This window comes from Bombyx mandarina, chromosome 01, assembly GCF_030267445.1.
Source record: "Bombyx mandarina strain Sakado chromosome 01, ASM3026744v2".
NCBI lineage: Eukaryota > Metazoa > Arthropoda > Insecta > Lepidoptera > Bombycidae > Bombyx > Bombyx mandarina.
The window spans coordinates 2,329,313-2,343,651 of record NC_143208.1 but is presented as its reverse complement, the minus strand read 5'-3'; the positions used below and the strand labels follow the sequence as shown (position 1 = coordinate 2,343,651).

The window sequence follows — 14,339 nt, the reverse complement described above, 5'->3', positions numbered from 1 at the left end:
CGCGACATTGTGAAACGCATCAAGTCTGCCCCTTCCAAGACTACATGACGATCACGACCACTCTGTCAAGAGTGACACGACTAAGAAGAAATATAGTTTCAACTATATGATGTATTGAAAATAGGACAGTCTTACAAGTTTCCTCGCAATGTTTTCCTTAATATGTAAAACACTCGGTATTCAGTATAGGTAGATACTATAGGAACATAATCGTCGAAAACTCGTTGGTATGTACACGACTAAAATTTGAACCCCGTACCCGATATCGGCAGTTCGGTACACTAACTATTCACTAGACAATCGAGGCAATTTCATTAATTTCACTTTGTCACAACACTATTTTTATTTCATCAAAAACTGACAACACAGTAAACGTCAGTTGACTTCGTCTAATAAAAAATACATAGCGTCTGTTCTTGCGCACCTGTGCCGAAGTAAGCTCAGTCGAATCACGACAGCCGCGCCGTCGCACGCGCCATGCAACCTGACGCGTCCCCGCGAGTGTTATAACGGTACCAAGTTAGTGTGAATTACGATGGATGTGCTGTACTTGATTGTCATCTTGCTGCAAGGTGGGTCGCACGTTGCTCTGATTGTGTGCCGTTGCACTCGAGAAGACGCTGCACGTTTAGCTAGTCCAGAGACTTCGTTTCGATGTATTTTGATTGGTTTACGATATATTTTCGTATGTTCATGCGATTGAATTTATTTATTATTTATTTAATTTAAAACTTTATCTGGATACCATTTGAATAATTAAAGATAAAATTTAATGCATGCAATTTTTACGTTCACCCGCGAAACCAGATAGTTTTTTGGAATTCTTTGGGAGTCTGCTAACAGGGGTTCGGTAAAGACAAAAGTACAATGTGGTGGGTGAGCTCACAGGGCTTAGTTTGAGAGAACTTACTAACACTAGCCCTTGCAAGAGCAGTGATTCGCCGAATCTAACACCGGATCGGAACCGCGACCCACTGAGAAGATCCGGCGAGAAACTTAGTAGGCTGTGTTAGGGTTAGTTAGTTAGTAGTAGTTGGGTTAGGTCGCTAGTTATTTAAAAAACTTTGATTTATTGAAACTACTCACGTATCACCTATCTTAAATAGTATTAAGGCAGAAGTCTTCCCTGGGGTGTCAACAGCAACTTTACCAAGTTTCAACACAATCGAGTGGATACATTTATGACAACACTGTTTCTTTATATGAGGTAGAGACCACCCTACCTATTTTGTGCCGTGAAGCAGTAATACGTTTCGGTTTGAAGGGTGTGGCAGCCGTTGTAACTATACTGAGGCCTTAGAATCGATATCTCATGGTGGGTGGCGCATTTACGTCGTAGATGTCTATGGGCTTCAGTAACCACTTAACACTAGGTGGGCTGTAAGCTCGTCCACACAACTAAACAATAAAAAAATAAAAATAGAGGTTGCTGTAAGTAAATTAATTTCTACTCATCGTACCTGGCGAGATAAAATATAAATAATAATATGTGTAACCTTAGTGATGATGTTGATGTTGAAGTTGACAGAAACATTAACATTTGGGTATGTCATGTATTAGTTTAGCATTCAACGATAAGAGGGAGGCACAACTGGGACAAAGAAAGAACATTTAATTTTAACATTTAAAGCATGAACATTTAGTTGTCGATTCTCTGTTTTAGGTTAGTAGTTATTGCATTAGTTGATATTTGTTAAGTAAAAGATATCTGTATTTAATAAATAAAACTCTGTTTTAGATGAATCACATAGTGTTTTGCTTTAAGAAGAAATATAATAAATAATCTTATATATGTTTAAAAGAGAAATTTTAAAGGCATAATAAAACTTGTATAAATCAGGCGGCCATTATGTCGTAATCGGATCCTCCCGATCCACTAACTGTGCTTTTAGGTACCCCAAACACCGGTCATCGTTCTCGTCGAACCCGTCGCTTGCGACGAAGGGCTCGACGAGTAAATCAACCCACAGACACAGCCCACTGAGTTTCTCGCCAGATCTTCTCAGTGGCTCCCGTTTCCGATCAGGTGGTTGATTCCGCGAGGCACGGCTCTTGTTAAGGTTCGTGTTACCAACATCGTCAGGCTTGAGCCCCGTGAGCTTACCTACTAGTTAAGGTTACGCTGAAATGGTCTCTTAAGACCATCAGATAAGATAGGAAAAAAAAGTCGTGATTCTCGATCGAACAAATAAAATTATAGTTAAATTTATATAATGTCTTAAATCGATACACTTCTAGTATTGGTGGCGATGTCCACGTATGCCAAGAAAGGCACAACTTAAATCGACACACTTCTAGTATTGGTGGCGATGTCCACGTATGCCAAGAAGGGCACAACTTAAATCGACACACTTCTAGTATTGGTGGCGATGTCCACGTATGCCAAGAAGGGCACAACTTAAATCGATACACTTCTAGTATTGGTGGCGATGTCCACGTATGCCAAGAAGGGCACAACTTCGTGTTAGTATTTTTCAATTTAACAAAATAAAATAATGAAATACGCAGAGAAAGACGCTTATTACGTACAGGTTATTGTTTGAGAAGAGTTGGTAGATTCATTGGAAAACGCTCTCTAAATCATAATACATTTAAAATCGCAATTTAAAATTTGGGGCTGGTGTACTGGTGATAGGGTGTCTTGTGAACGCGCATGGGTAGGTACGAACACACTGTCTAATTCATCCGCGAAGTTGTCATTCTATCCGGTTTGAAGAGCACAACAACCAATAATCTGTACAATTGGACATTATACGTGTTCCAAACCGCACAGCGGCAATCAAGTGGTGATGTCTATAGGCCCACTTAACAGCAGATGAGCCGTGAGATAGTTTAATGGTCTGCGCAAAACAAAAACAAAACGTGTGGCACTCGGGAACTGCCGCGGTAAAGCTATTGCATAGCATTTTTTATCAACTTATGCAATTATAATTAGACAATGATAATTTTATATTAAAACAATAATAAAACAAGAGCACGCTATATTAAACATTAATAAAAGCAAAACCTTAATTGTCCCCTTCACACTCATAAGCGAGACCGCGCGAGAGAGAGATGGACAGACTTTTCATGATGCGCATGCAGTGTGACGTCACGCCACGCGCTTATTCACAAACACTACACAAGCGCGACGTGTGAATGTGTTGAACGTGAGCTACATGGTAGGTGGAGTGAGGGGTGTAAGGTTTTTTTCGTTACGGAATTTCATGATTCCGCTCTCAAGCCGCGCTCAAAGCCCGCGATAAAATCTATGCAATAGCTTAAAAAAAATAGAGAGAGATAAGTCATACTTTTAAAGTAGCTAATAATTACTGTGAAAGAAAAAAAAACGTAAAATACAAAACAAGATTTCGTACAATTTTCCAAGTGGTTTGTCTCGAAAAGAGGGTAATTTGCTTGGAGACAACGAGCATTGAGGGCGCTCATTTGGACGTTTCTATCTGTAGTATTTTGTCACACTCAAATTTTCACTCTCACTTTTCACTGCATAAATATTACTTGCGTCTTCCATTTGTACCGTTACCGTATTGTAGTTAATTGCCTCGGCTTGATGCCTCTTATATCGCAAGACCATTTCTTGGCCTTTATTATTAAAATCTAACGATATTTCTTGTTCATTTACGTGAATAACTAATAACGATTAAATATTTGAATCCATGAAAACCAAATTCTAAAAATGTATGTTTTATCATAGAATTTTCTAATGTCTTTATTGTTTCCGTGAATTCGGAAAGTTAATCTAATTAATACAATAGTAACATAAATTTTCATACACATATCTGTAGAAATAGAAGAAAAACAATGATCTATTTCTTAATGTAACAGGCGGGAAAATACGAAATTTTAAAAATGAATATCACATTTTTACTCAATAATATTTATTGTAAATGTAATATTCAAGGAGATTGTACAGAAAGAACCAGCCCTAAAATATATTTTTCGGTTTTCATGACTCTCAGACATAATCAAAAGTATTTTTACGGTTTAATCTAGTGTTTTTATTATCATTACATACGTATTATATCCGTCACGTCCGTCATAGTCACCGGACGACGAGATAAAACGCGATACTACGAGTAAACCGTAAAATAAGTTTAAATTAAAACCAACAGTAATATATTCTAAGGACGCTTATTCAAAATGGGTTCAAATATTAGAGACAAATTTACGAAATTATTCAGCGCTTATTCTTAAAGCGTTAATCGTACGAGTAATATCAATAATTCTTGGAAATAATTACACTGGAGAAAGACACGAAGTACTGCGCAGTGACATGTCATGCACCACAGTCTACAAACGTCTCTGATTACTGACGTATCATGCGCAACGGTCTACGAACGATTTTGTAGTCAACTGAACTAGACTGTAACGAGAGTTTTCAAGGATCACGACTCCGCGACGGCACAAGAAGTGCGGTTTCAAAAGTTTACTTGTTGATTACGAAGGATGTCATTTTTGATCCGCATATCGTTCAAGACCGCGAATATGATAAGTTAATAAAATTGCTTTTATCGTATCTTAGTTGAAATGTTTTAGAGCACTATTGTGCTTTGAACAAAATAAGATTTGTTTGTAGTGCGTAGTGTGGGTATTACGGTGTGCTTTTTTTTTCTTAATTTATTTTGTGAGCAGACGAGTATACGATCCACCTGATGATGAGTCAGGACCGTTGCTCATGCACGTCGGTAATGTCAGAGTACAGTCGAGAGTCCCGCATACAAAATGTTCCTAGCTTTCTATACTATTTATCAGATTTAGGTTTTAGATGAGCTATCCTAAAAATGTTATGATCTAGAAGGATGACATAAATTAGAACTTTTATCCAGGTCGTCAATCTCTTCTAAGAAATTCTATCTGTTTCATTTCGGCGTAATATCGAAAACTTCTATCTGAAATGCGATTAAAATTTATAATATGAAATTAAATTATGCAAACAAACTTTTCTTCACTACCCGCCTTGAGGCAAGAATTCAAATTCTCAATTCCATCGTACCTACAACATCCCAACATGACATTATAAAAAATTAAAGTCCATTTTTTTTTTATTAATTCCTAGATGTGTGGACGAGCTCACAGCCAACCTGATGTTACTTATCGTTACTGGAGCCTATAGACATCTACAACGTAAATGCGCCACCCACCTTGAGATATAAGTTCTAAGGTCTCAGCATAGTTACAACGGCTGCCCCATCCTTCAAACCGAAACGCATTACTAATTTTACTAACATAGTTCTAAGTATTATTCTACTTACAACATATGGACTTAAGAGGGTCTGAATTAATTGAATTTTATTTTATTTTATTACTGCTTCACGGCAGAAATAGGCAGGGTGGTGGTACCTACCCGTGCGGACTCACAAGAGGTCCTACCACCAGTAATTACGCAAATTATAATTGTGCGGGTTTGATTTTTATTACACGATGTCATTCCTTCACCGTGGAAGTCAATTGTGAACAATTGACCATCCATTGAACACGGAATCTAAGTTCAACTACCGTGTAATGTAGTAATTTGCCAAAGTATTATAGACTGTCGTTCGCTGTGAAGCGAATTCCAGTTCCAAAATTGAAAAAAAGGTACTAAGCACTAATAATCGTACGAAGAACATAAAATGCTTTAGCAATTTAAATGAAGCTTACAAATAAACTATATCGCGATTCAGAGAAAACGTTCAGCGACATCTATTGACAACGGCATTAATGAATTTCCGCAATAAGGGTCGCGAAAACCTCGCCCGCCGTAGTATTAATATGTACACAGCCGAGAGCTTATGAAACGTTCGCGTAATTTTAGGGGATGGAACAGGAAAGGGGTCTTTTGAGTGGCCACGGAACGAACGTAAATCTATAGATGTTGATTTTAATGTGGTAGATACGTGTTCGTATAACAGCTTGCGTTACATGTATCTAGATTGTATATCTAACCGTTAGGACCTTAGAACTCATATCTCAAGGTAGGTGGCGGAATTTACATTGTAGATGTCTACGGGCCTATGGTAACCACTTAACATCAGGTGGGCCGTGAGCTCGTTCACCCACTTAAGTAATAAAAAAGCTTAAGTTTAAAGTGGTATGTAAGCGAGATATTGAACGTAAAATAGCGCGTTTATTGTCAATGCGGCGGCGGCAATAAGTATTGTTGTATCCACTTGTACGGCACTACGCTATACGATCAGTAAGTAATATTAGAAAGAAATAAAAGGGCCGAACCATTTCGAGAAAGAGAAGATGATTAAAGGAATCTTGCTATACGAATTGAGGGGTTCGTGGTTCTAGTGGGGGAAGCGGGAGGGTAGACTAATCGCCTAACATTAGCGTAAGCTGTTATATTCGACTTTTCCTTTCGTTTTAAAGATACCCGATATAAAAACTTCGTTGTCCCTCATAAGCCAGCCGAAGTACAAAGCTTATTGAAATTGCGACTGGTTTACCTTTTATCTCTGAGACCATTAATATGTATTAGCGCAGAGTGATGTCTTTCAATCAATCTGTGTTGTGCTGGTTTCTGGTTTACGTTCGTTGGGTGCATACTTGATTGTGCGATGACCGATCCAACCTTTTAATATAACCTGGCTAAATAGTCAGGTTTTTTCTTTATATTGCTTAGATGGGTAGACGAGCTTACAGCCCACCTGGTGTTAAGTGGTTACTGGAGCCCATAGACATCTACAACGTAAATGTGCCACCCACCTTAAGATATAAGTTCTTAGGTCTTAGTATAGTTACAACGGCTACCCCACCCTTCAAACCGAAACGCATTACTGCTTCACGGCAGAAATAGGCGGGGTGGTGGTACCTACCCATGCGGACTCACAAGAGGTCCTACCACCAGTAATTACGCAAATTATAATTTTGCGGGTTTGATTTTTATTACACGATGTTATTCCTTCACCGTGGAAGTCAATCATGAACACTTGCTAAGTACGTATTTCATTAGAAAAATTGTTGGTACCCCGCCTGCGGGATTCGAACATCATTGCATTGCTCGATACGAATGCACCGGACGTCTTATCCTTTAGGCCACGACGACGGTGGATGACGGACGGTAGGATGGCGGTTGGTATATATCCTGGCGAACTATAAACCTTGCGAATTTGATTTTATGACAGAATTTGAACAACTGCTTGATCGCATCGCGTCATTCGAGTGGGTACGCCTACCACGTTATCTGTTTTGTTTGGTCTCCCTATCTACCAGTTGACTCGCCACGACCACTTTGACTCGTAGACGATCTTACGGACTCGGCTTGATGAAATTCGCTAATATCAGCCACAGCAAGATCTGTTCTTCGCTGAATCTAGCACCGGATTAGCATCGCGAGGCACTAAGAATGTCATTGGGTTCCATAATAATATTATCGTTTAAGCCACGACGACTTAAACACGCTAGTCTTCGCAAAGACGTTAGCCTCGATTTATTTAAGCATTCAAATGTGACTAAGCAATAAGATTCGTAAATAATTCACAACAAAATTAAATACATGTTGTTAAATAATCGTAAGATCGGTGTGCTTAGTGCAAGTTTCTTAACGTCCTCGATAGCGTAAAAGTTAAGCCAATTTTGTATGAAATTGGAACAGCGCCCCTAGAGGAAAACGTACGCAAACGATCTCATTCCATACAAATATGAGTTAACTTTTACGCTATCGAGAACGTTAAAAAGCTCGCACTAAGCACACAGATTCGGACTACCTACCTTTGGTTCCACCGTCTACGATGTTCTCAGAGTAATCGAAGACAGGATGAGATGGCACAACATCGTGACTACGAAAGTCACGCATGAATGTGGTCCCCAACCTCACAAATGAGGAGCACGACCTATAAAACTGATAGAATCTTTTGATGATACGTAAACGCTGTCGCCTTCCATTGCAGCAGAGTAAAAAATCCTTGCCGGTAATCACGGGCTGAGCTCGCAAAAAATAGGATCGAGTCCGACTCTGATCTTACTCTCGTCGTGAGTTTTTTTTCGTGACAGATCTATTGTATTTCTTTTTGAGGTTTTTTGTTGTTGTATGACGTCAGTCGGAGCGCCTTTGGCCGCAAAACATTCTCACGTTCATTTTGACTTTCGCTTGCGACTGTTACAATGTTATTTTAAAAAACAAGTGCTCTTGAACCTGCTATGCTTTTTGTTTATTTATTTTTTATTGCTTAGATGGGTGGACGAGCTCACAGCTCATCTGGTGTTAAGTGGTTACTGGAGCCCATAGTCATCTACAACGTAACTGTGCCACTCACCTTGAGATATAAGTTCTAAGGTCTCAGTATAGTTACAACAGCTGCCCCACCCTTCAAGCCGAAACGCATTACTGCTTCACGGCAGAAATACGCGTGATGGTGGTACCTACTCGTGCGGAGGTCCTACCACCAGTAAATGCTATTAAAACGCCAGCTAAGTCGGAAGACAATATCCACGTGCCCGTTATTAAAGCAAATTTCGTATTAAATAATAATAAAAATTACGCTTTTTTGAAAATTTACTGCCTTCGTGGTCACCGGGCGACTACGAAGACCGTAATGTATCCGAAACTTCGGAATAATAATTATAATGATAGGTATTAAAAATGCGAAATTTAATCGTAAAAGCAGTAGCTGAATTCGTAAAAAAAAAATCGTACTATCCATGAAAGTGGACAAAGACGTTTGGATGTTGCCTTTTTTGTTGTATCTTTTTTTTATTACGTAGATCGGTGAATAATAACGCCGTGAGCTTACCTACCAAACTGTTCGTAGTTTGAACAACCCCTTAGCCTACCAACGATCGGGTAGGAACAAATATACTGATATCGACAAACTTAAAGAGTCATGTTCTTTTTAAATGTATTATTAGAACTTTGAAAAAGGCGTGAAAACTACATCAGACCTCTTTTACTGTAGAAATAAATTAGTGATTTAATAAATGAAAATAAATATTTAAATTAGTATTAAAACTTTCCATAAACTGCACTGCACTGATCGTAAATATTGTCAAGTCAACGAAACATCAGAAATTGTAAAAAAAAACCCACATAACGATAGAATTAAGAAAATTAGAAAGCAGAGTATATTTATGATGTAGATAGTACAAGAAAGATAATATAAATTATTTCGAATGTATTCGGTGAATAATTTTTGAATTCGTGTCTGTCTACACCGCAAGTCACCGTCCCCTACAGGAAGTCGAGAAATTCAACACTTCCTGTTAAAGGCAGATGGGTCTTGAGGAATAAAAAATAAACAAACAATTTGACCTTTTTAGGGAACGCTATATTTAACCGTTACGCTTAAAAAAAAACTTAAATAAAATTCAAAGCAGTCTGAAAAGGCCAACGTCAGCTATCTGAGGCTATCTCTACCGTTTCGTGAAATGATTAAACTGATACACACATACACTGATACAACAAATGCAATATAATGGCCGTCTGGTGTAGTGGTAAGTGACATGGTCACTACACAAGGGAGTCGCGGGTTCGAATCCCGCCAAGAGAAGATATTTGTATGATAAATGTAGAAATGTCTTTTCCAGGGTTATGGATGTTTATTAAATATATGTATATGTATAATAAAAATCTTACATTTATTTCCGTTATCTGGTACCTGTAATACAAGTACTTTACGAACTTAGTACGGGACCAGTTAATGTGGCGTGATTGTTTTTTCTGACATTTAGCATAATACTTCTAAGTAAAGTCCTTAAAATGGGCCGTATACTTTCGATAGCCAGTTGATTGGCTCCCCAAGCACTGACCCTGGCAATTATGACGAAGATGACTGCTTACAATTCGGTTAGATGTAGGTTCGTTAGCCTGCTATGTTAGTAAAAATGAACTGAGCTAAACTCGACTGTAATATCTTTTACGTGCCGACCCAACCATACTATATGTTAATTAGTTTAATCGTAACCATTGTACCCATAGGGATTAGCGTACACGATTCCACTAATTAGAGTCCGTTTACACTAGATACTAGGTTTAATTTTCAATTCTTAGAACTAAAATTTCGTAACTCGCTTAAATAAATAACAATAGTTTGCCAATAAATATTTGCTTACGCTCTAATTACATTTACGTCAATACATTACTCGAATTACTCCAAGTTCATGCGAAGATCGAACTTTATTAGCGTAATGGCCGACTTGCGAAATGATTTACTAGCAAAAAATGTGGGTTCCGATTGCGAACAAATTTTTCTAGAATGCCGAATGGCTATTTCACGATAATAGCTGAATTGTTTTTTTCCAAAAATGTTTTTTTAAACGATGACTACAACAAAACAGCCACGGTGCATTTCGAAACTTCACATTAACAATTACAATTCAGATTATTATTAAAACGGTTATAACTATGATTTATATCTACGAGTATATAGCGTATACATTTTTATTGCTTAGATGGGTGGACGAGCTCACAGCCCACGTGGTGTTAAGTGGTTACTGGAGCCCATAGACATCTACAACGGCTGCTCCACTCTTCAAACCGAAACGCATTACTGCTTCACGGCAGAAATAGGCAAGGTGGTGGTACCTACACGCGCGGACTCACAAGAGGTCCTACCACCATATTAGATCAGTAATGATCAGTAACGACATTCACAGTGAGTTTCATTAAATAATTCATCAAGTTCTGTGGCTTTGTTGTGAAACTATAAATTTATAGAAGGCACAAATAGTTATTCATGGGCTCAAAAAATGAAGGGTCAGCAGTTGGCCTTAAAATCAATAATTTTAATCTTCAAATTTTGAGATTAATTGTGATTTTTTATGAACGTTTTCCGATTGCTACAAAATGTATATCTTCAATAGGTAATAGGTATTTGGATAACAAAAGTTCTTTAGAAGATTTTGAAATGATTGTTAAAAAAAAAAAACAAGTCATTTCAAACCTTCGGGACGTTCGATGATTATACATGTATTGGAATGCGTTTTCATCTCAACCGGCTCAGCTTGTTCACAAAAAACACCCATCCAAGAATGCCGTATTGTAACTAAAAATAATTTAAGAGCTTTTAATTACAATGCTATGCACAATGAGGTATCAGTACCGGGCAAAACCAATAATATTTCTTTTAGATTAAATAGAAAGGAATAAAAAATAAAAGTTCACCTGTTGAAAAAAAAACAGCCAATGATTTTAATTTGATACCTAATATAAGATTAAATTGTGAAATGGTTTGATACTTACGTGTACTTTAATTAGCATCAATTATGTATTAACAATGACGAAATATTCATCTGCCTACACAAATCATCGATAACTTCATTAAATTTCTTACGTATTACACACAATTAACATGTTCGCATAAGAACAAACTTGCACAGGCATTATGAGATAGCATCCCGTTGCCGACACGTCATCATACGAAGAAAAGTGAAAGCTTCCTCGAATCAAATCTCTAATCCAAATTTGTCTTGATCTCTGATGTGTGCCTAAGTTAACAGTCATTGTGGTCCAACATTCTTTGGCCATTTCAAGGAAGGTCAAGACCGAGACTTTTTACCGTTGATTCCTCAGTTGTTTCCTTAGATATAATACAAGCTGTTTCACGCTGAATCAATGGTCTTCAATATCTTGATACTCCGAAATGATAAAAAAATGTTTCATTACTCTATAATTTTGTCAACCATTTTGGACGCTTCGTTCATTGTTGACGTCCCATTTCAATACATTATTGTGTACAATGCTCATTATGTTTCAATTGTTGATGCGTTTTTTCGTTTTTTTTTTATTGCTTAGATGTGTGGACGAGCTCACAGTCCACCTGGTGTTAATTGGATACTGGAGCCCATAGACATCTACGACGTAAATGCGCCACCCACCTTGAGATATAAGTTCTAAGGTCTCGAGTACAGTTACAGCGGCTGCACACGGTGGGCCTTCAAACCGAAACTTAGGCCATGACGAGTGTTATCCTTGATAAAATAGATTACATTGTTCTGTCCAAAAGTATTTAGTGTCATCATCATTTTCTAAAATTTATAGACATAATAATAGCATTAAATTGAGAGGCCAGCTTGTAATATTTTCCTTAATTAAAGTTATTTTCATATTGGAATCTATTTCTGTTTCATTTATTTCTGGCTCACTGCTTAAAGTTACGAAAATTGTTGTTTCTAATTTAAAGTTCAATATTTCTTATTAAAATATAGTTGCTTAATATTTAGTCAGGCTCTATATGGGGATATACATATATCCACAACGTCCATCATAATATACTCATAACAATAAAAATATGCCACTGAAGACCGTGGCAGGTAACAATTTGACCCACACTCTATCCGAGAAAGACATTGATGTATTGACTGACCGGTGATATGGACCTGAAGATCACGCTGTGGTGTCACAGACCCCGATAACGGCTTAGTACTATTTTTTTTACAATTTCATTTTATTTTTTATTGCTTAGATGTGTGGACGAGCTCACAGCCCACCTGGTGTTAAGTGGTTACTGGAGCCCATAGACATCTACGACGTAAATGCGCCACCCACCTTGAGATATAAGTTCTAAGATTACAGTATAGTTACAACAGCTGCCCTACCCTTCAACTGCTTCACGGCAGAAATAGGCAAGGCGTTGGTACCTGCCCGCGCGGACTCACAAGAGGTCCTACCACCAGTAAATAAGTAAACAGTAAACCTTTTTAATTTAAAGCAATTATAACATTCAAAATGGCGACGATATTATTACCGAACACTAACTCGATAATTCACCAATTGACCTTTTGCTATGCTTTACTTACCTTTGTATAGTCGTTAACTTTTTAATTTTTTAAAATTAAATAAGATTATAATATCGGTCAAGAAAATAAAAACCGCATTTTTTTCTGTAACTTGTTTCAAAAAGTCATCCACTTTCACACGTGCATGTTCTGTACATCCAAGTGCCTACTTTTACTCGACACACAACACTTATAATGGCGGCAAGGTCAACGACATTGTCGCATACGCCATTGAAGTTGAATTTTTGAAATGTGTCGATTTTTTTTTCAATGCTGACTCACTTTTATTTGAGTCGTCTATTATCAAAGGTGGCAATCTGTGCATTTGGACAAAAAAAATTTATTGATATGTCAATTCAGATTGATTTGAATATAATCGTCTCCTTCAAAGAATACGGTTCAAAACTTGCATTAAATAAAGGTTAATAGTTAACCTGTTATTTATCTAAGATGTCGTTCCGAAGAGTTTTGTGACTGCCAATGGAATACAAAGTTAATAATTCGTTTTTCTGATTTACCAATCATTGTCCAAAAGTCAGATTGCCGGCTTTGATAATAGTCGACTCATTTATAGTACCTACTAGATTATTTTATAACGAAAATTGACTGAAATTAATTTGGACGTAATTTATTTTTTTAAGCATTGAACTTAACAGTTCTCTTAGTAGAAGCCGCAGATACAAAATAATGTTAAGCATAACGTGATGAAGTGATGACGCTTTAAAATATTTTTTTTAGGTACTGTAGGTCGAAAAATGTATTTTGTTGTGGGTAAAGGATGAATTAGAAAACATTTCGTAAAAATGTTTATAAATAGAAGATTTAGATTGTACATACGCCAATAATTATTTGTACAGTCATTCAGTTGGGGCAATAACTACTTTGGAGATATGACTATAGGAAGTGAACAGTTTTATTGCATTATCACTTTTAAAATGAAGGCATTTGCTGTATCGACGTGATTGCCTTATTTTAGGGCCTATTATAATCACGCACGGGTAGTTACCACCATACTGAATATTTATAGCGCGAAACATCATGTATTTCGGTTTGAAAGATGAAAAACTCTTTTTACACTAAGATTGATATTTAGATACAGGTATGTAGTTTAATAGAGATATTTTTATAACCGCTAAGTGAAGTCCATAACAAAAATCTAATAATTTACATTTAGATCATGAACAATATTATTATTGGAAATAGATAACGGAACGTAACATTACAATATTATTGGAAAGTCTTATTAGATTCTGTAAAAGAAGAAAGAATATTTGAAAAAAATATTTGTGATTTTGAACGTTTTCTCCTTAGCTCTGTGCCGCACGTAGTGGCAAATGTCATTTCTCAGAATTCGTAGAAAGTAAAATCCGGAAATGCTTAACTGGATTATCGTAAAAGATAAAAAAAAACAAAAAAGCAATGACATTTAGAATGCGAGGTTATTCTATATCGAAAATGATTTAATCGGTTAAAAGTAACAGGTTTACGAGAAAGTTGTGCATATTTAAATCCTCTATATTCATCTATACTAATATTATAAAGAGGAAAGATTTGTTTGTTTGTTTGTATAGAATAGGCTCCGAAACTACGGAACCGATTTGAAAAATTATTTCACTGTTTGGAAGCTACACTATTCCGGAGTG

General features: G+C 36.9%; 1 protein-coding gene across 4 annotated transcripts in view; it reads left to right on the top strand.

Annotated features, from left to right (window-relative positions):
• The first annotated feature begins 403 nt into the window (after window positions 1-403).
• Window positions 404-14,339, top strand: part of LOC114246466 (uncharacterized) — a 64,313-nt gene continuing 50,377 nt past the window's right edge. For 2 of the 4 annotated variants that reach the window (XM_089727061.1, XM_089727064.1), the window contains exon 1: window positions 404-572. In XM_089727061.1, coding sequence (XP_089583187.1) covers window positions 536-572 — 37 coding nt within the window. In that variant the 5' untranslated portion in view covers window positions 404-535. The remainder of the gene's footprint in view (window positions 573-14,339) is intronic. The other 2 variants (XM_028178993.2, XM_089727060.1) reach the window with 1 other exon arrangement.